This window comes from Calidris pugnax, unplaced genomic scaffold, assembly GCF_001431845.1.
Source record: "Calidris pugnax isolate Ruff unplaced genomic scaffold, ASM143184v1 scaffold44, whole genome shotgun sequence".
Lineage (NCBI taxonomy): Eukaryota > Metazoa > Chordata > Aves > Charadriiformes > Scolopacidae > Calidris > Calidris pugnax.
The window spans coordinates 34,769,719-34,790,641 of NW_015094506.1; the positions used below are offsets into that span (position 1 = coordinate 34,769,719).

Here is a 20,923-nt window from a genome sequence, read left to right on the forward strand (position 1 = left end):
AGGTGCCCCGGCCTCTCTCCACGTCGCGGGGGCAGCTCTGTGTGTCCCCCGTCCCGTCCCCCCTCCAAGCCTGGAAACACCCAGGGCCTGACCCCAGATCCCCCCCAGGACCTCAGGAAGCGTTGAGTGGGGGCCTTGTCCCCAGGGCCGAGGAGCGAGGCCTCTCTCCCGGGCGCTTTTGTTGAGCTGCCGGTCCCCTCAGAGGCCGTTCGCTCCCTCGTTATAGCGCTTTCTCACCGCCCCCCCCCCCCCCCCCCCCCCCCCCAGGGGGCGGCGGTGGGGCCGTGCCCCCCGGCGGGAGAGCCGGAGAGGATGCTCGGCTCTGCCCCACCCGCACCCACCTGCGGGAGCGCAGGGAGGTTTTAAACGCGTAACTTAAGCCGTTCGAGGCGGACCTCGCTTGGCTGTCAGCGGGGTCTTGCCGCGGGGGTGGCGGTGCCCGGCCCCGGAGCTGTCACACAGATGCTCACTGGCCTTCTCAAGCGCGGCCTCGGTGCGCGGATTCACAAATCTGGTTCCTAAGAAAATACGGGAATTAATAAGAAACGGAATGACCTTTGGAGTGCTGTCATTTCTGTACCTGCCTCCCTGTGACGCCTGCTCTGCTGCCTCGCTAAGAATAACAGCTCGTCAGGTACTTTGTGTGAGTCCCTGAAATCATAAACATCTTGTAACTTCTTCATGGTTACATCATCTGCAGTTTTTTGTTTTTGTTTTTTTCTGTTTGTTTGGTTTTTTTTACTATTTCCTTACTCATTTTGATTTTACTGACAGACACATCTTGCAAGTAGTGCACACAGATCATAGAACCATAGAATGGTTTGGGTTGGAAGGGACCTTCAAAGATCATCTAGTTCCAACCCCCCTGCCATGGGCAGGGACACCTCCCACCAGACCAGGTTGCTCAAAGCCCCATCCAGCCTGGCCTTGAACACTTCCAGGGATGGGGCATCCACAGCTTCTCTGGGCAACCTGTTCCAGTGCCTCACCGCCCTCACTGTAAAGAATTTCTTCCTGAGATCTAATCTGAATCATTTTTCTTCCAATTTAAAACCGTTTCCCCTTGTCCTATCATTACCCTTCCTGGCAAAGGAATGAAATTGTACGGCAAAGTGCTCGACATACAGGGTGTGCATGTACCAGCCTTCATGAGATTTGAGTAACTCAGACCCTCTTCCAGTCAAAAAATTCATAGGTTTTTGCTTTTGTTTTGGTTTGTTTGTTTGTTTGTTTGTTTGTGTGTTTGTTTGTTTTTTTTAAAGGTGATGTCAGGGCACAGAAAGGGTTGACTGGTCCCTAAAGGACAGGGAGCTAGGGGGGCTCCAAAGGGCCAACACAGCAGGTCACCACCAGCCAGGGCTGACTCCACCACCCCCAGCCAGGGAGAAGGGCAGGCTGGAGCAGGGGGAAAGCTGGTGGGAACTCATAGTTCATGTCACCAACGTATCTGTGATGATCAGGCAGGTCTGGAGTCAATCCATGGGTCAAGGTCTGGATCAACAGGGCCCATGAGCTGGAAACCAGCACTCCTGCTCCATGGGAGGGGCAGAGACTGGCAGCCCTGGGCTGAGCTGAGATGGAGTCCCTGGGCAGAGGCTGTGGGTGGGGATTCCAGGTGAGACCAGTCAGGACCATGATGGCCTGAGTCTTCTTGAGGCCCTGGCAGGTGAAATTACTGTAACCTACTCTGTAACTGTCCAAATCAATAGGGAGAGTTGTTAGTCTTACCAGGAAACCCTTCTTTGTGTGGAGACAACTTGGGACAGAAGACAAGCCCACGGTGAAGATGAGGGAAAACAGTGTGTTTTCCACAGGACTTCTGGCTACCAGGGCTGGGCAGATGGATGGCTGCCAGGCTGGTCTCTGCTGAAGGAGGGTTGGATCCATCGTCTCCTGGGCTTTGCTGGTGACAGCCACTTCTGACACAGTGTTCCTACTCCCCACTCCAGGCCCCCACACAGTTAGTGACTTGCTAGGGACAGCATACAGTTTTAATAACGCTTCCTGCACTTCTGTTATCTCAGAACCTTAAAAATTTCCTAATGCCTTCTTCTCAGGAGAGCCCTGCTTGGAGCTGGCATGCCCCTACACCAGGTAGCCTCATCAGGCACTGCAGGACCACCGTGGTGACACCTGCCTTCACCTGTTTACAACTGTCCCCTCCACAGGCATCTCCCTCTCTCCGGGAGGCAAAGGTTGGGGGCAGAGGGGAAGCAGGGAGATCTTTGCAGAGAGAAGCTCCCTCTGGGTCTGACCGGCACTGGTGTCTCGCTGCCTTATTTTTTGGGGGAGCTGGGTGTTACATTGGGCAGCCTGGCTTCTTCTCTACCCTGCTGCCTGCCACAGCCAGACTGGGGCTGAGGCTGCAGATGCTGGCACGACAGGGTGCTCCTCACCAAGCCTGGCCCTATTGGTACTTATCTATCGATACTTATCCTTGGTGCCCACAGCCCAGCCCTCCCCGGGCACCTCGGGGTGAGCACTCAGTCCCAGTACCAGGAGCTGAGAAGAGCCATCCCCACCAGCTCCCATTTCTCCCATTTCACCGCGTTCACCTCAGCTCCCCTGCAGAACAGGGGAAGGAAGTAGTTGCCACTTTGGGTTTTTCCCCAGGAAGAGGCGTAACCTGCCCATCCCTGTTCCGCAGAGCTTCCAAGCGTGCTGAAAAGAACTTTCCTTATGGCTCCCGTTTGCAATTCCTGCAGCCCCGTGTGCTTGAGGCAGATCCCTGATGTCCTATGGCCTGGTCTTGCAGGGAAACTCCTCACCAGCCTCTTAAATCCTCAGCAGTCCCTCAGCGAAGCCCCTCCAGTGTAACACCACGGCTCAGCGAGGACCTCAGCAACCTTCCTTCCTTCTTTGAGTATCTTCTGTGTTCTTTCTGGTTTTGTCTGCACAAACCCAGGAATTAGTCATGTTCTCACAAAACAAAACCAAATAAAACCCAGGAAAAAAGCTGCATTTTTCATAACTTGTGTGAGTTTTGACTGATGAAAATTTGAATTCTTTCTAGCTCATATTGAGGGCATAGGAAAATGGGCAGTGAGAACTGCCTGTTCATCTGCCAGTGAGGGGTTGTTGGTTTGCTTTTTTTCTTTATCAAGGCATCGTGTCCTTGGATATTTGTTTGCTAATTAGGTCTGCTCTATAAAATGAATATATTCACCATAAATCACTATATAAAGTAAATACAACCATCTTTCAAAAAACTTGTTCTCATGAGGAATGGTGTAACAGTTCAAACAGTTTGAAATATTGAAAACATCTTTTAATTGTAGAATTCTATACAAACTTGGGTAGATACAGAAGTGGTCACGACAAAATGGGTTCTTATTGCCTGAAATTTTTCACAGAAACCGAAACATTGACGGCAAGCTTCCTGACATCCAACATGATGAGATATCTTTAAACTTGCAAAATGAATAGACACAACAACACTCCTAAGAAGTTTGTATGTGATTGACTGTCCTGGAAGTCCTACTACTTATATACCAACCTCAAAATACAAAGAACCAAGGTTAAAATTTTCAATGCACATCACATAATAATGTAAAATTAAGCACAAAAAAGGTAAACAAGGTGTAAACCTGAAAATACACTATTTTTTTACCTAGGGCACTGACTTATTCCAAGAATGAGTTCCTTGTATAGCTGGGTTTTAAGTGAGGCACACATTTTGTTTTCTGCACAGGACATCAATATCTGATGGAGATACAAGAACAAATGGTAACGAACAAAAGGGAAAGAAACGTAACTCAAACTCCATGCCAGTGTTCTCGCAGCCCTAAGCAAAGCTATACATTAAAATATGCTACAACCATTGTTCTCAAAAAAATCCTTGGCACTTTTCCTCTGATAATCTTACTTTCTTTTTTTTTTTTTTAAAAAAAAAAAAAAAAAAAAAAAAAAAAAAAAAAAAAAAAAAAAAAAAAAAAAAAAAAAAAAAAAAAAAAAAAAAAAAAAAAAAAAAAAAAAAGGAGCAAATTACATTTCTGCACCTATATCATAAGGCAAAACTATAAATGCAACTACAAGGACAAGTTACCAAAAAAACCTCAAGCCAAAGATAACCCCCACCCTCAGCCCATCACCCCCCAACTCCAAATGCTGGGTGAGATAACACCATGTTATCTCCTCATCCTTCCTCCTCGTCGCTGTCTTTCATAGTAATGCCCTGAAGTCCTCCCGCATCCGTGACGGAGACTGTGGCCTCCTCTACGGTCAGTCGGCTGTGCACGGTGTCGTAGGTTTTGCTGTTCAGCGTTCCCTCCAGCACGCCTTGCAACCTGAAGTCTCGGTAGGTTTTCTGCAGCAAAAACAAAACATCCACCAGTTGGACCCGAGAAAGTCCGAACGGTCTTCCACCCTGCACGGGCCACCTCTAGCACGGCAGCAGAACAGCTTCGTTCCTCCTGTGTTTAGGGAACTGCCATCTAGAGTCTGCTAAAGATTTTGTGGTCTCAGCTTCTGGGCTGCATGAGGTTTCTATAAACTCCAGAGAGTCTACAAGCCATGTTTCAATGGTCATTCCTTTAAGAGATTTTGTACTACATTTCTGTAACTGTAGACTGATTTCTCAGTAAGTAACTCCCATTTGTCTCATTTGTTCAATAAGAAACCAACAGCGAATTTTTCTAACTGCACACTGAAATGTGAATTTGGCTACAGTAGTTCTGCCACTTCACAGATAACGTAAATGTCTGGCTCTTTCCCCATAATATGATTTTACTTGTATTTAGCTTTACATTTATATGCTAAATGTGGAAAAATAAAATAAAATTTAGATTATGATCTATATTCTATAATGTAAACATTTCTTAGGTGACTGCTTCACTCAGTTAATTTACATTCTAAGTCATCTACATTTAGACTCACATCTGCATCTTTCTTTTTTTTTTTTTTTTTCCACTTGAGAAAGTTTTCTTTCCCTGGTATCCAGACTTCCTATGAACTAGCAGGTGTGACTTTCTTGTTTGACTTATCTATTAAATAAGAATTCTGAGTAGAATTGTTCTATTCATTGATGCTATGTTCAAGTGAGCATATGGAAAATCATCTACTCTACCTTATTTACTTGTAAATTGTAACACATTTGAAATAATCTTTCCTGAAGCTAGCCTAAAAAGTTTAAGAAAGACAAGTTGATCTAGCCACTTCCTTATTTTGTGCACACCATTCCCAAAGTTTATGGAAGAGACTACAGGAAAAAGAAAATGGAAAATAATTAAGGGCCACCAGGCCCATTCTTCTGCCAGAAGAGACCGTGCACAACTCTCAGAAAAAGAAAAGAGAAAAGAGCTGATTTTGTTTCACGCAACACATCAGAGAACTGGAAAAGACACCTCTCAAAATGGGTAACATTCAGCTGGGAGAATTTTTTCTGCCACTATCTATGAAGATTATTTAAACCTTGTCTGAATCACTGCAACTGAGATTTATTTGACTTTCATAGGTCAGCTTCAGAGTCAATGGATGCAGCCTGTGTTTTGCTCACACACTCCTGTGAGTACCCTGCCTGGTCTTTTTTCAAGTGTCACCATTGCATTCCCTTTTTATAACACTGTGCATTCAATTTCCTTTTATGCTGTTAACAGGTCCTACAGCAATTTTGTTCAGTCTTACATTGTATTCCTCCCATTCTCACACCGGCTCTCGGGGTTTCAGTCGTTGCTCTTCTCTTGACATACTTTTGCAGGATAATAATGTTCACTTCCAAGCTTAATTTTTCATTTATCTCTAACTTTTCTCTTGGTCCTTGACCATTCTTTAGTCACGTCCTTCTGCACGTGTCACACATCCACCAATATCTTTACGCCATCATCCCTCAGTCTTGGCTTTAATGGCAACAAACAATGTGTTCTTCTTCTGGTCATTCTTAATAATGCCACTATCTTTGCTGCATCCAAACTTGAAAGAATAATCTATTTCTTTCTCATCCCATGTCCCTTAAAAATGACCTCCTACTACTCTTTTTGGAATATTTCCAAGAGATGACAGGGGCAATACAGCCTCCCAGTTTTTCCAAAAGCAAACAGGGAAGTCCCTCCATTCACTCTAGAGTTTGGAGGAACTGTGCCTCCCCGTGTGCCTTTTCCCAGCAGGGCTGCGGCAGCAAAAGCTTCTTATGATACTTCACTTGAACCATTGTTTCTTATTTCCCAGCAGCCTGCCATTGGACGAGTTCCTGTTTTTCCAGTTCTGCCATCTTCACCCACCAAAAGATAGGTGGACAAGATTTTCTGTCTTCTAGTACATTGACCGGTACCTCTATGATTGACATCATCTTCTTCAATCTTCTGTACCCACAGAAGGTGCCACGGAATAACACACTTGGGATTTATGTGCACAGCAAACCGGGTGTATGGGCACAGAAGGGCTACCACCATCACTAGCGTGTTCCCATCACCACCAGGAGACAACTTCTTTTGAACCAGGCCAACCTGTGCGCCAGGCTGCAGGAGGAGGGCTGGCTGACAGTGCTGCTCATTCACCCCGACTTCAATTTCATACAAGCCTCTTCCTTTAATCTCCCGGGTGATATTTAACTGGTATAATTTAGTCTGCCCACTCTTAGATCTCACCGGCACAGTTCTTAGATCCTGTAACACTTTTTTTTTTTTTTTTTTTTTCCCAGAGGATGATTACCTTCACTTGAGAACAGCTTAAAACTTTTTGCAAGAGCCATTCATTTCAACCACAAATAGAAAACTGCTTCTACTGTTTTGGCACATAGTGTAATGAAGAGCCAAATTCTGTTCTGACAGAAATAAATTAAAGTAAAATATAGCAAAGCTAAGCTTGGGTGGTTCAGGGATCCATAATGCCATCACTGATAGGATCTCTCGCTCTTCATTTTCTTTTTTTTTTTTTAAAACTACTGAATCCTGGAAGTTGCAGTTGCAATTCTAGTGTCCACGAGTTAAAATGCTTCCGACTTTACAGTCTTGCATGAACTTCATAAGAAAATATTTTGAAGAAATCCAAGTCACCACTGGCAACAGGTGCCTCTTATTCCACATTTATACAGATAACAAGAATGTTCAGAGTTAAACAAAACAGAATTAAAAGCAATAAAACCTGAACTGTCTTTCTGTCTCTTGCCTAAGGGTATTAACGGAGACCTGAAAGGGAGCTAGGAGGAAATTTTCTTTTACGGTAGGTTAACCCATAATTGCCTATTGCAAGGTATTTTACACTTTGCTCGGAAGCCTTTGACATTGGCCAGTGTAAATGACTGAGGACTGGACTGGAGGGACTGGTTTTCTATGACACTTATCCCAGAGTATGAAAGATTAGAAAATGTTATCTAATATATGGAATATTGTTTTCGAATCAAATCTAGTAATCGGATGTGCATAAGAAAGAGAAAATAGTTACTTTTTAGGAGAGTGTGGAAAAATTGAGAAAGAATGCTAAAGGTAAAGCAAAAAAAAATCAGTAATATGACAAACAATAATTTATGAGGAATATCATACAACATTGTTGTACGGATAGCAGTAATCTGTTAAAATTCCTTGGAACAGCTGTAATTGTCACTGAGTTCAGAATCAACAATTATTAGTGCACACAAAATTAACATTAAAGGTTTTAATAAATTGTTTTCTTCCCAGATTTGCAACTACTGTGGAAAAAAGAACCCCCCCACCCAAATCTACATCAGTTCTCAACTTTCTTCAACATTTTTTTAACTTTTAGGGATTTATCAATGTTAACACTTCATAACTTTTCTCTCTTTATTATGCAGTCTAACTCAAACATGTTTTATTTACCTTTACTATCTTGATGAGAGTCTTCAGCTGGTAGATGTGAAGCTGAAGGTCTAATCTATCAGCCAACCACATGCATATGACTTTCATGGAGCTGCTATACCATTGCTGAAAAGAAGCATAAAAAAAACCCCACCAAACAACCCTGCAGTATTCATTTAACAGATTTGGTAATGAGAGGTAATGAAACACTTTGAAATAATCACAGATCAGCACTTGAAGTCAACAATGATATAATTTCCTGTTAAGAGAATTGCACGGGTCAGTAGGAAATCAAATAACTTGACCCAGACTGTTCTTTACATGAATTAGCAACTGCCATTTTATCTTTCAGTTACAACATTTTCAAGCAAAACAGCGTCACGCACTCTGCTATCTGTCAGTAAGAATGGATATTAAATACACAATTACATGAGAGAATTGACAGCTAAAACAGCAAGGGAAAAAATGCAGGTAGGGTATCTTGAGAGAGATTTTGCAATGCCTACGTTTTCCAGTTCAAACAGGAAAACAGCATTAAATAACAAATGTCTTGCCTTTTTTTTTTTTCTCCTTTTAAATCACTTCTTTATTGAGTAAAAAAATTCAGAAATCCATGGAAACTGTATTTAAGCATGATCAAAACACCGCTCCACCCCTCCCAGAAGAAACATGTTAAGGTTTTGTTTTATGTTAATTACTAATTATAATTACAGCCTACCTTATTTCCTTTTTGTGTCTTAGGCATGGGCATGTTTTCACTCAAAGCTTCACAAATGGATGGGGTAAGAATAAGTTCTCTGCTGTTGGTGTCTATGTTACCGTAAAAAAATGCTCAGATCCAAATAGCTACTATAATAGTTCTTTCACATTAACTGGATTAAAAGAGATTTTACTAAACATAGTTGTAGCAGTTTTACTCCCCCTCCTGTAAAATACCAACCAGATGTCATTTAGTCAAACTGTAAAAAGGAAGGGATTTTTTTTTCTCATTTTAGCAGGGAGAGATTAAAAGAGTTTGTGTCATAGCTGTTTCTTGTCTCTTTCCCCACAGGGAAGAGGCTTAAATTCTTTTCTAATGTAATTTCCTGTGTCTTTACAAAATACACAGATATGCAAAGAGAGGAAATATTGTGCATATTTGAAAATGCAGTGTGTTAGGCAAGGTATACATCCTGAAGTAATTCAAAGGAAGGATCTAACTTGTCTCATTGGGCAGCTCTACATTAACAAATAAAATAAAATATATCTTGAAAAAAATGAAGACAAATTACTGCCTACTGGACATAACAGAAGACAGAATTCTTTCATCAAAATGTAAGCTCCCTGGAAAAAGCTTTGAAGACATACAGTAAATATATGCAAATACTTTTTCCTTACAGGAAACAGTCTCATCTCATGGTAACTATCAGTTTAAGATAAGTTTAAAATACGGTTTTCACATAATAATGGCTTCCATTTATTTTGTTTAATGTGCTAAAATGTATTTTAATTATAAATTATTGGAAATGAATTAATGTTACATTTTTTAGAGTTTCTCCTATTAATTTACTATTTTACAGAAGTGAACCAACAGACCACACAAATGCAGATAGCTGCATGTTTCATAAAAGCCGTTTGATTTATTCACTAAAATGTGGGATCGGCTTGGTATCCATAAAATACTGTTTTTTATCACTGAATGACACTCTTATACTATTTACATTATTTCACCCCAAACATGCACGTGGGTTTTGATTTCCTTTGTAAGTACCTGTAAAATATTTTTAATGTGACAGAGTTGTTACTAAGTAGCAGCTGTAAACTATATGACAGGTGTTGTATGGATACAGATGTCTAGAAAATAAAATACAGTTGAGCTTATTCACTTGGGGAACTCTATCAATCTAATATACATAAAAAAATCACATGCCAAGCATTCTACCCAGAATATCTGTTGTTATTTGCAATAAGATGAGGCAAATTATGGTATTATCACTCAGACTCTGCAGCTGTTAATCTTTAATGTAATCATGGGAGAGAGAAAGATTTTCGTAACAGAGTTTTCTCAAAACTGATATTCTTCAATTAAAAAAAAATAAATCCAATAACACATCCACGATGTATTTGGTTTGTATCAAGTAGAAAGCAGAAGGGGCTCAAACTTGCTCCCATGAACGAACTATAGACAGGATGGAAAATTCTGTGATCGGTTTCCCCACGCGACAGCACCGAGTGGTGCCAGATCACTGGTATCAGACCCAGTCCCAGTTTTCTGGCAAAACACGAGTTTTAAAGCCCAGCCAGATAACTTCATTGAGATGGGGGCAGCAAAAATTAGACTCTCCATGGATATACCTGTGATATGCTTACAGGCACTGAAAACAAAGCTACGAAACTGGAGGGAATCAATTTTGCTACTCAAATTCGTGAATGAAAACAATATAATATATTTTCCTGACACGTTTTAATACCTTAAGCTTTAAGTAGAAATTTTTCATTTGGTGATTGTGAAATGATACTACGGTACTTGCTCCTCTGTCAGCATACCCTGTTCAGAAAAAAATATTTAGAAAAAGATGCATTCTTCTTTTGAATTGTCACAGTACCTTTAATAAAAATCCCATCCAGCACATTTTAGAGTCCTCCTACAGGTACCTGTGGACCGTATCCCTGTTCTCTATTGGCCTTATACCCACTAGTTCTGACCACTTAGTATAGGCTGAAGCTGCATAAACATAAAATTGCTGGATTTCATAAGAAAAGCAAATATTTCCCTATCGCTTCTTTTGGAGCCTGTTGAAATGCACAGTGCTGCAAATGCCTCTCGGAGCTGCAATCCAAGGCCACACGTTTTGACAACCACAAGCACGTTATAGAGACAGGGGTGCATCTACTGTGACTTATGGGAATGTATTGCAAACTCAAAAGCTTCAGCGATTAGATGACGGTCCCAAGATTGCACTGTTTTTAAGTAATAATAATTGAAAAAAAAATCCTTCTGTTTTTAAGACGAAGTCTCTTTCCCACTTGTAACAATAGCACCGAAAGGACAATGTGACTCTTGCAGATGTCAAAGATATGGTATTAGTGCCATATTCTTTGCTGTCGTCTGTGCAAGAACACAGCAGTAAGTGTTTGTTATATGTATTTTTTTTTCACATCAGCACATAACAGCAGCCAACCACTTTAACAAAAATATGTTTGCCTCCCTGTCTCCCCCCCTCTTATTCATAGCTCATCCAGCTCCTGTAAGGGCATGCATTACTCACTTCATTTTCCTGAGATACCTCTTTTAAAGTAAAAAATAAGAGAAAAGGAAAGGCTAGGGTTGACTCTGTGAGACCCCTGTATTTATTCACACTTATTGTGCATGACTGTAGACTGGTAAATCATATTAGCAGCCCGTCTCCCCATCAAGCTGCTACTTGCTTTCCAGCCCTGGGAAGGTTCAACAAATCAACAGGAGCACGGAAAACAGAACATCAGTCTAATCTAGTGTTTAAGGTGAAGTTTTCAAACCCAATCTAAGAAGATCTTTAGAGCAAGCAACAAGCTGAAGGGCTCAGAAGGTGGTATTGACAATGAAAGAGTGTTGAAATATTGAGAAGCGCAGCACTTGTGCATTTTTAATAACAAGAGGGTCAACAAGGACACAGCTCCCTCAGTGCCAATAGTTGCCACACCAGGGCTATAAACGCTCTCAGTTCATCAGATTTCTTAAACAGTTCATCAGCTTTCTTAAACACCCTAAACCCCCTCAGCGGACCTTTAGTCTTAAATTAACAAACCAAAGCAATGAAAGAGGGTGCAGCTTGAATGGCCAGCATTGATCCCCAATGGGGCTCGGCGCGGCTACAGGCACTGAAAAACTGGCTCCATTGTCGGGAGGAATTGACAAACCTCCTGGCCTAAATAGTCCAGCTGAGGCGGGCTGGAGGCACGCAGCTGTAAAGGGCTCCCCTCGCCCCGCTCCCAGCGCTCACAATGCTCCAGGCATGAGCTCTTTGTCAGGCCCAGACTCGGCAATTTTCTAACAAGGATTAAAGTTGTTTCTCGGCAGGGCCGGAGAAAAGCGATTTAGCAACATACCGTGCTTTCTTCGGGCAAGTTAAAGAGAAGTAGTTAAGGAATTTCATTATTCCGTTGACCGGCCGAAAAGACAAAACAAATATATTAAATATTCACCATCTTTCTGGGTGCCGGCGCTATAACACTCGCAGAACGCTTCAATTAAATATAACACTTATCGGCTGAAAGCAAGCACTTCAGATTTATTTTCGAAGTTTTATAAAAAGGTGCAGCTGTTTGCCACCTGGAAGGAGGCTCAATACATACTAACACACAAAGCCTCAGCCCTTCTAGGGCTGGTATCCCTAACGCCTCAGACACAAGACCCCGCCGAGTTTCTGTATCTTGACCACTCTTGATAAATGAGCACTGTCAAAATGCTTTTTTTTCTGCTAAATATGGCAGGGGGAACAGCTTTCCTAGGAACCGCATTTTATCTCCCTACCGAAGCCTTTATCGCGCTATTGATCAGGAATTGAGTCGCTCAGACGACAACGGGATGGTTTTACTTCCTCCAGCTCTACTTTTTTTTCCTACCAGGAACAATAACAAAAAGTATTATTCTCACTGAAGAGATTGTAACATCAAAGGCAGCACAAGCTAAAATGTGTAAGAAATGCCACGAGCATGCTAAATATTAAGCGCTAAAATGCCTAGTTTTTATTAAAAGGCAAGGCTATTACATTATTCCAGGATTTCAGGAGCTAGCGTTGGTAGTGTGCCATGGAACTTTCAGAGCATTTAAAAAAACGGTAAATGGCAAAAGAATAAGTAAGTTATTCCTTAAAAACGCAAACAGCACAAGTTAGGAAAAAAGTTCTTAAGTTTCTTAATTGTTTCCCTCTTCGTAAAATATGAAGATTTATACTGACCTCCTCTGTTGAATGTTAATGATAATGAGGGAACTTGGAGTGTCTTTGAAAATACTCTGAGGTTTAGAATTTATAGCTGTATTTTCAAGTTAAGGGGGAGATATCATCCACCTAAATGAGGATTTTTACCTGAGCAGAGTTCATAGTCTCTTCTGAAGGCTGGAAAGCCTTTGTAACTTTAAAAATAAACAAAGCTGGGGAAGGATTTCTCAACCTGTGGGCCACCCCGATACATCAGAAGGTCATCTGCATCTTATAAATACACACAGGAACACCAAAGTAAGAAACCAACTCAGAAGCAGTAATTAAAACCCAAGAATATCTTTATAATTTTTGCAGAAATTATAAATACTTAAGTTGAAAAGTAAAAGCAACAGTGGAGTTACTTTGCATAAGATGTTTATGCTTTTCCCTCAGGTTTAGGTAGCCTTAGCCAAATAAAAATCCATGCATCAGCATCTAGAGATTTTGTTTGTATTCTCTCCTGCCCTATCAATTCTGATTCCTGACAGAGGTGATTTATGAACTGGTCAAAATACCCATTTCTTCTGCTGGAGGGAGACCAGAACTTGTTGACTACTGACATAGTCCCCTCCCACCACTCCCTGCTGTATCTTCACTCAACAAATTAGCTCCCCAGTGACTTTCCTTTTTTAGATTGCACTTGTCATAAATGTGGACCAGTCTGTGAGGCACTTACAGTTGCATTTCCAATGAGAATAACCACATCAGTGACTAGGAAGACGAAGGAACAGAAGCTGGGGAAACCACAGAGACAAGAAAGCTCTCATGCAAGAACTTTCCCACCCCACTACCAGCTCCATGTAGCTTCATGGTAACAGCCACTGCCCTTCTGCGACAGGTCATCCAGCCCCACAGGAACGTGGTTTCTCTTACACATTGTCTCATAGTGCCACAACACTTGAGCACCCAAGTTTACAGGGACATCCCGGAAAACATATTCTCACTAAAATTCAGAATTTTGCCTTTGTGGGAAGCCCAGGCAAAGGTGGTATTTTTTCGTGCGTGTGTCTCAATGTTATTGTTCTAAATCAACAGAGAACTTTATGTTACTGAGATGTGCCTCTACATAGAGACAGCAAGATTCAGTTGGCAGAAGTAGTAATTTAGCTGGCCTCTGACTGCAGACATAAAAATTACACCATCTCTAGATACAATAAAACTTTCAAGTACACTTGTAGGCTGGATAGTCCTACAGCTACCCTAATACTTCTAGCTGTTTGGTTTTTGGCAAGATAATAATCTTTCTGCTTAGAACATCAAAGAAGTTTACATTATTTCTCTGAAAAATGAAAAAAAATCTCCCCTTTTTGATTCAAGGCACTGCCATGACACGCAAAAATTTTTGATGTGGCACAAATTTGATAGCAAAATTAATATAGAGGGAAACACTGATATTACAACTGTGCCAAGAGTTGGAATTGTATCTCCACTTCATGAGCACCAATCAAGATCTCCTTACCTATGTGTTCACTTACTGTATATTTACTATATCAGGGCCCATTACTTTTATTATTATTTACAACATATAAAATACAATCCATACAAATACAAAACTGAAAGGATGTTTTAACAGACTTTACCTTTCATCCAGTAATAGTATTTATCCATTAATATGCAAATGTTACACCTGGAAAGCTTGGGGGCTTAATTTTGCACTTTCTTCAATGTTCACAAAGTTTAAGAATAATAATATTTGTTTTGGGGGTCATCATGATGTCACTCTTTTTATTATTTTTGCAATTTTTTTCCCTAGGAATTTTCATTTAAAAAAAAAAACAACCTGAAAGAAATGAAGATTAAATTAAGCACAAGTGGAAAATCCATAGGATTAGCAGGCAGTACAAATGAAGCCTTTCCCCTACACCAAAAATCAGACATTTAAAAGCCCTTCATCTAGAAAATGCAAATGATTAAATCAATATTGAGTGTAATATTCAGGCCCCCTCTAGGCCTGAAATGCTAAGCCAAGTTTTGAACTTTGGCTTGGGAATGTGCAAAAATGTTCACAGCCTAAATTACAGCTACGCGTACCAGGAAAGGAAACATAAGAAAGAAACCACATACTGCCGCCTGATTCAACACTCATGCTTCTTGTGATTAAGAGATCAGCACCAAGAGTTCTTTAGCTTGCTCATTTCAAATTACAAACTCTGCTTGTGTACAAATCGTACTTTTTTTTTTTTTTGAGGGGTGGGTGCACCTATGTGATTGTAGGAGAGTTAACTTGCCCCTTGCACCCTTGCTTGGCCAAGGACGAAAGGTTTTCTTTATTCCAGTGGGACTCTTCCTTTGGTTTCCTTCTGCCTTTTTATGTGCTGTTACTCCAATGAACTTCCTAGGGAGCTCGAAAACCATTTTGTTTTTCTTAAGAATAGCTAATTGATGAAACAAACACTTTAGTCCTTAGTCTGTCTCTTCCCTGCCTATTTGAATGAAGGATTCCCACTGGCACTCCCAAAGCAATCGGGAGAAAAGGGAAAGGAGCTCAACAGGAAGAGGAACCCAAACCCTGATGGAAAGACCCTGTTCAGCAGGACTCAGGACAACAAACAAGTGAACAGTTGCTGGATGAGGTATTTTGGTGATACAAGGAAAGAAATTAGGTAGGCTAGTTTTCAGAAATCGCTAATGAGAAGAAAAGAGAGAACGGGCTCACCTAAAAGCCTATTAAGCATCTTTGAAACTTCCAGGCAAAAATGATAATGTTCTGAAATAACAAAGAACATCTCACACATGAAAAACTTATCTTTTAGGAGGAAAGCAAATTTTTCATATTTTAGGCTTATAATTAGAAGCTGGCTAGTTGCTATGGAACTGCTGCCAATTGACAAATAAATATACACTTTAATACAAAACATACAGTACTCATCACTCCCTGCATTGTATATTGCTTGCTAAACAGCAATTTACAATATTTATGCTCCTTTACAATATTTGTGACCTTCCCTTTTTTTCTGGCTTCTTCACATATGGTAGATGTGGTTGGAAACTGGAGGTTTGCAAAATTATACATGCATAACTTCCTTTTGTATCTGGACATATGTAATGTTGCTGCTGTGATTTTAAACACCAGGTACTAACATAATGCTCACGACTGCGAGAGACTAACCACACAAACAGTTTCCCTACTCCCCTCCGGATACACAGTGCATCTGTGAATGGTTCTTCCTTAGGTTATTCTGGTGCTAAAACTCTCTGGTGCAAACACTGTCAGTCTTGCTGCACTGTGTGTTGTGCTGCAGTTTGGGTATATCTGCAAACATCCTCCAAGGCACAGAATGGGGAACATCACTTGAATGACCTTGAAATGAAAGCCAGCTTGGATCTTCAAAATAAAAAAATGAACATAATGCAAAATGACCAAGTTGTTACTCGCTATAACACTCACCTCTTGCTATCAGGCTCTAGTTTTAAAAACCCTATGAATGTTGCTTAGCTGCACAAATGTAAGCAGCCTTCAAATCCAAAATGGTTTGAGTTGGAAGGGACCTTAAAGATCATCTAGTTCCAACCCCCCTGCCATGGGCAGGGACACCTCCCACTAGAGCAGATTGCTCAAAGCCCCATCCAGCCTGGCCTTGAACACTTCCAGGGATGGGGCATCCACAGCTTCTCTGGGCAACCTGTTCCAGTGCCTCACCACCCTCACAGTAAAGAATTTCTTCCTAATACCTAGTCTAAATCTACTAGATTTACTGCATGCATAACGTTAGTAAGGTTAAAGGTCCAGGTTTAGTCTGCCTGTAAGATGTAACTGAGACACCTACCCCTACTTTTGCCCAGTCCTCCGGGACTCCTTGGGGAGACCCTGGGGTGAGGCATTGGCAAACGGTCCACAGGTCCTGTGAGCTGCATCCCTCCCTTAGGGTGAGTATATTCATAATCTCTGTACCATGTACCAACAGTGAAGTGGACCGAAGCTGGGCCACATTCAGTGTTGTAGCTTTTACACTCACACTAGTAGTTCCTGTCCTAGAGTCTTCTATTTAGACTCCTTGCTCCATGTGGCATGAGGTCAAGTACGTATTTTAATTAGAGCATTTAAAACATCCTCTGGGTGAAGCTCAATTCTTTCCACCCCAGCAATCTTGGTTCATCATCCCTTTACTCCCTACGTAATTGTGGTGGCCTATGATGGGGCTGGATGCAGCTGTGGAGTTGCCAGGGAGCTGTGCAGTGGTGGAGCCCTCCTCTCCTACACCCCACCGACCGGGCACCACGCTGAGCAGTGCTGAGGCAGAGCACAGGTCCAGCTTCCTGCCTCTCCCTCTTCCCTTCTCTCCTCCTCCCATCTCTCTGGAGAAAGTGTCCTCGGACTGGGCATGTGCCTGGTTTGCTCCTTTCCATCTCTGACCCTATTGCCCAGGTGCAGTCTTTCAGCTACGCAGATTTTACAGCTACGCTGCTTTTTTTTTTTTTTTTTAGCTGTTTTTTCTATTCTTTATTTGTACTGTTTTTCTTGCACATTGTAAACACTTTTAGTACAGTAAAATACAAAGGATAGTCAATGCCATGTAAATTAAGAAAATATATGATGAAACACTTGAAAATTGTCTAAAAGAAATCAGCTTTATATAGGTCAACGCTTTTGCACATTTAAGTCAGCACTAAAGCTCCAGTCCCCTGTGATCAAACAGGTTAAGAAGCTCTTTCCACTGATGAATTACTGACTTTTGTCAGAGCACTCTGCAGCATCCTCACCTGGTACTATTTTGATTTACAACACACAGCAATCTCTTTCTGTTACTCCAGACTCATTATAGTAAAACTAGATTATTCTTACTCTTTCTGGCACTATTTTTCTTGTAATATGATCAACAATGTGGTTGTGTGTCTATTTGCGAACACTTACGCCGAGGTTTGCTTTATTTTCCTTTTTAAACCAAGCTTGACCCAAAATGAAATACAAGTATAAATATCAAACCCGCAAGTAAGGTTTGAGAAACCACAAGGTTCTCCTGCTGTTTATACGTGTGTGAATTACAGTACATCAAGAAATCAATATTCCCTAGATGGTGCTTGTGCCTGGCACTTCATGGTGAACAAACATTAGATAAGACAATATAAATGGTACAATCCTTATTGATTTCTCCTGACTGCGTAGAATGTGAAAGCTGCAGCCATAGTTAACACTTACTGACAGACTCATCTAAAGTTTCAGTGCTATTTTATATTTTTATAGTTGTCCACGCTCAATTGATTCCATTAAGTTGCTAGACACATTTCAAGCCACCTAGATAAGAAAAAAATAAAAATGCAGTGCCTGGAATGAGATGCTGCTACTTTGTGCCTAGCAGGATAAAAAGGTTAAAGGACTAAATTGTGCCTGGATGTTGGAAGGAGTTCTCTTTTATTTGATAGAATTGTGATTGTTTTTAGTGAATGGATACTGTGAGTGATGGATAGATGCATTTAACTAAGTTAAATAAATGAATGAACAGTATAGACCAGAAAGGTCTATGGAGAAACTGTACTGGAAGCTCCCAACGTTATAGCCCCTCCCCAAACAAACAAGCAAAACCCCCTTGTAGTTCCACCCTGATAAAATTCCCTCAGAAAAAAAATCAGATGGGATTTAAAATCTTGGGTTTGGGATTTTTTTTCCATTTTTTTCCTCTTTTGACTCATGATGCAGATTTTAAATTGCCTTTTTATAGAAATTTATACGTTTGTTGGTTTGGTTTCTTTTTTTCTTTTTTTTTTTTTTTTTTTTCCTGTCCAAGAAAAGGGAGCTTCTCGGAGAAGTCAGGGAAATTCGGAGACAGGACAGCATAAGAAATTTTGATTATCATGATATGAGATTTATTGCCCTGAAAAATAATCCTCTATTTCCCTTTTATACCCAAAGAGCTCTTTTAACAAGACACCAGAATATCTATTTCATAGTCTCTTACTGCCTCATTGGGAAGATTTAAATAATATGATTGAATTAGTGTGAAAATGGTGTCAGACATTCATTCCATGAATATAAATGCAGAATGGACTATGGGATACATAATATCTTGAGAAAACCTTTTCTATATATTTCTGGGCTCTTTGATACCCAACAAGATGGAAATTCAGAAATAAAAAATGGCATAAAAAATGAAAACGCAGGGAAATGTATCATATCAAAAAGATATCAAACCCAGCCATTGTGTCATGGTTTCCTCCAGTGTAAAACAGCTTACAAAGTGCTGAATATTCTGATCCTGAAGCAGCAAACTCTGAAGCACATGCTTTGCTTTAAGTGTGTTGTTGTCCTGTTGATTTCAACAGTACTGAGTTTTGCTGGATTCATAGCAGCATAATCAGCACCCTCCAGGAGCGAGCACTCCTTTTCTCAGCGTATTGCAGGAAAAAAAAAATAAAATTAAAGGAAACGTATACAAAATCAGAGAGAAATTACATTTTTCAGCTTTCAAATGAACTGTTGTTTTATAGATTTCTACCTCCCAAAAATGAGCTGAATCTACTTGAAAACATCAGGAATAATGTAATGAACTTTGAAAAGACTTTGAACAGTAAAATTGCAAGATGTTGCTTCCATCTTGCAGAATAGTTTCATATATTTGAGCATGTTAATATAATCCACTTTTTCAGTCCACAACTGGTGACCCTGTAGACAGTTTTCTCTAAAATTTTTTCTTTTACCAAAAAAGACATGATAAACTGTTTTAAAATTACAAGAATATCTTTAGATCAAGAGAAAACTGTGGAGTGGCTCTCATATCAAGAGCTTTCTATTTTCCCTATAAAATATTACACATAATTAAAGGTGAGTTAAGACTTTGGTGAAAATCTAAAGAGCATCGGCAAATCTGAGCACTGCTCAGCTTTTCAATTGCTTTTCTACTTCTCAGTTCTTTTAAATGGTTTTCTATGGCAGGAACATTTTTCTTAATTAGTCACAGCTAATTAGTGTTCTGGCATAGACAAGTAATCAGAAATGTCAGAGCTGCAAGGCTACATCTCCCTAATCCTTTGATAATAATTTAGCCTCCTGGGAGGGCCTCAAGCTGCGGTAAGTAGTGGCTGACAATAAGGCAAAATTAGGTGGGCAGCAGACCATTAGGATAGAAAAATAAAAAGCACTACCAAATCCTGCTGAGCACCATCAGGCAACTAACTACACTGCCAGATGAGGTGCCTGTTTAAGCCTGTGTTGTTAATTAGCTGATTCTACCAGACCTGCCACATATGTCCAGGTGCATCATGCAAAGATGTGTATTTCTGGGTTTGCGCCAAAGGACAATTTTGCACTGTGATCAAATTTCAAGAATCTGAGAAAGAAGCCCACATATTTCTTGAAGATTATTCTGAGTTATCAAAGAAATAAGAAGATCAACAAGCTACAATCCATTTTTGTTGAGTCTCTTTTGAGTAATTAGGCACGGTCCTCTCATGTTTCTCAGAGGTTAATACAAACACAGCTTTTGATTCAGATGTGGCCTTTAACCAGTCCTACCTAGTCTCAACTTGCTGAAGTTGCCTTGGCATATAAGCTAGATCAAAAAGTAGACCTTCTGTCAAACACTTGCAAATAATTACATAACAATGAAAATGAAGATCACTTATTAAAATTAACGTGACAGGAAGCAATTCGAGAATGAGAAAAAAATCACAATTGAAGTTTTCTAGAAAAATATTGTTGAAGACTAAATACTACAGTAGTGGTACTTTCTGAGGTAGGCATGGGCAGCACAAGGGGTTGGTACTAGAGAAAACTCTTATGTTTAAAATAAGTGAGAGTTATTAGCTGCCTCTTAGCTGCCTCACACCAGCTGAAGATTAACTCACTTGCCAGGGAGAAGCATTTGCACATTTTTAACACATTTTTTGTAAAAGATCAGAAAACTTATAGAAATTATGCAACTGAATAAAGCATTTGTTAAAAATGTACTTGCAGATATGATGGCAAACAGAAATGAATGAGTACTTCATGTCTCCATTTAGGCACAGAATGAAGTGCGTGTCACAGTAATCTTTGGAGAATAATTACTACCTCAAATAACCTCAAGTACATCATTGAACTTAAATTGTCCATCCCTGCTACTAATGGAAAAAGAAAATAATGACTGTGATATGGAAACACTACTAGCATTTAATTCATGTTCCAGACAAAATACAAGAATTTTTTTTTTTTTTTGACAGGAAAAGAATATCACATTACATTTGAACTTTTGAAATACAAAAGCCAAAAAGCAGCTACGTAAATCTGGTGTGCTTAAGCATTTATACTACTCGTAAAGA

The 20,923-nt window shown here is 40.4% G+C and overlaps 1 protein-coding gene across 1 annotated transcript in view; it reads right to left on the minus strand.

Moving 5' to 3' along the window:
• Window positions 1–3,952: 3,952 nt before the first annotated feature.
• The window catches only part of CADPS2 (Ca++-dependent secretion activator 2), a 294,288-nt gene continuing 277,317 nt past the window's right edge, over window positions 3,953–20,923 (minus strand). The window contains exons 29-30 of the mRNA XM_014963349.1: window positions 7,770–7,874; window positions 3,953–4,306 (exon numbers count right to left, since the gene is read on the minus strand). Coding sequence (XP_014818835.1) covers window positions 4,136–4,306; window positions 7,770–7,874 — 276 coding nt within the window. The 3' untranslated portion in view covers window positions 3,953–4,135. The remainder of the gene's footprint in view (window positions 4,307–7,769; window positions 7,875–20,923) is intronic.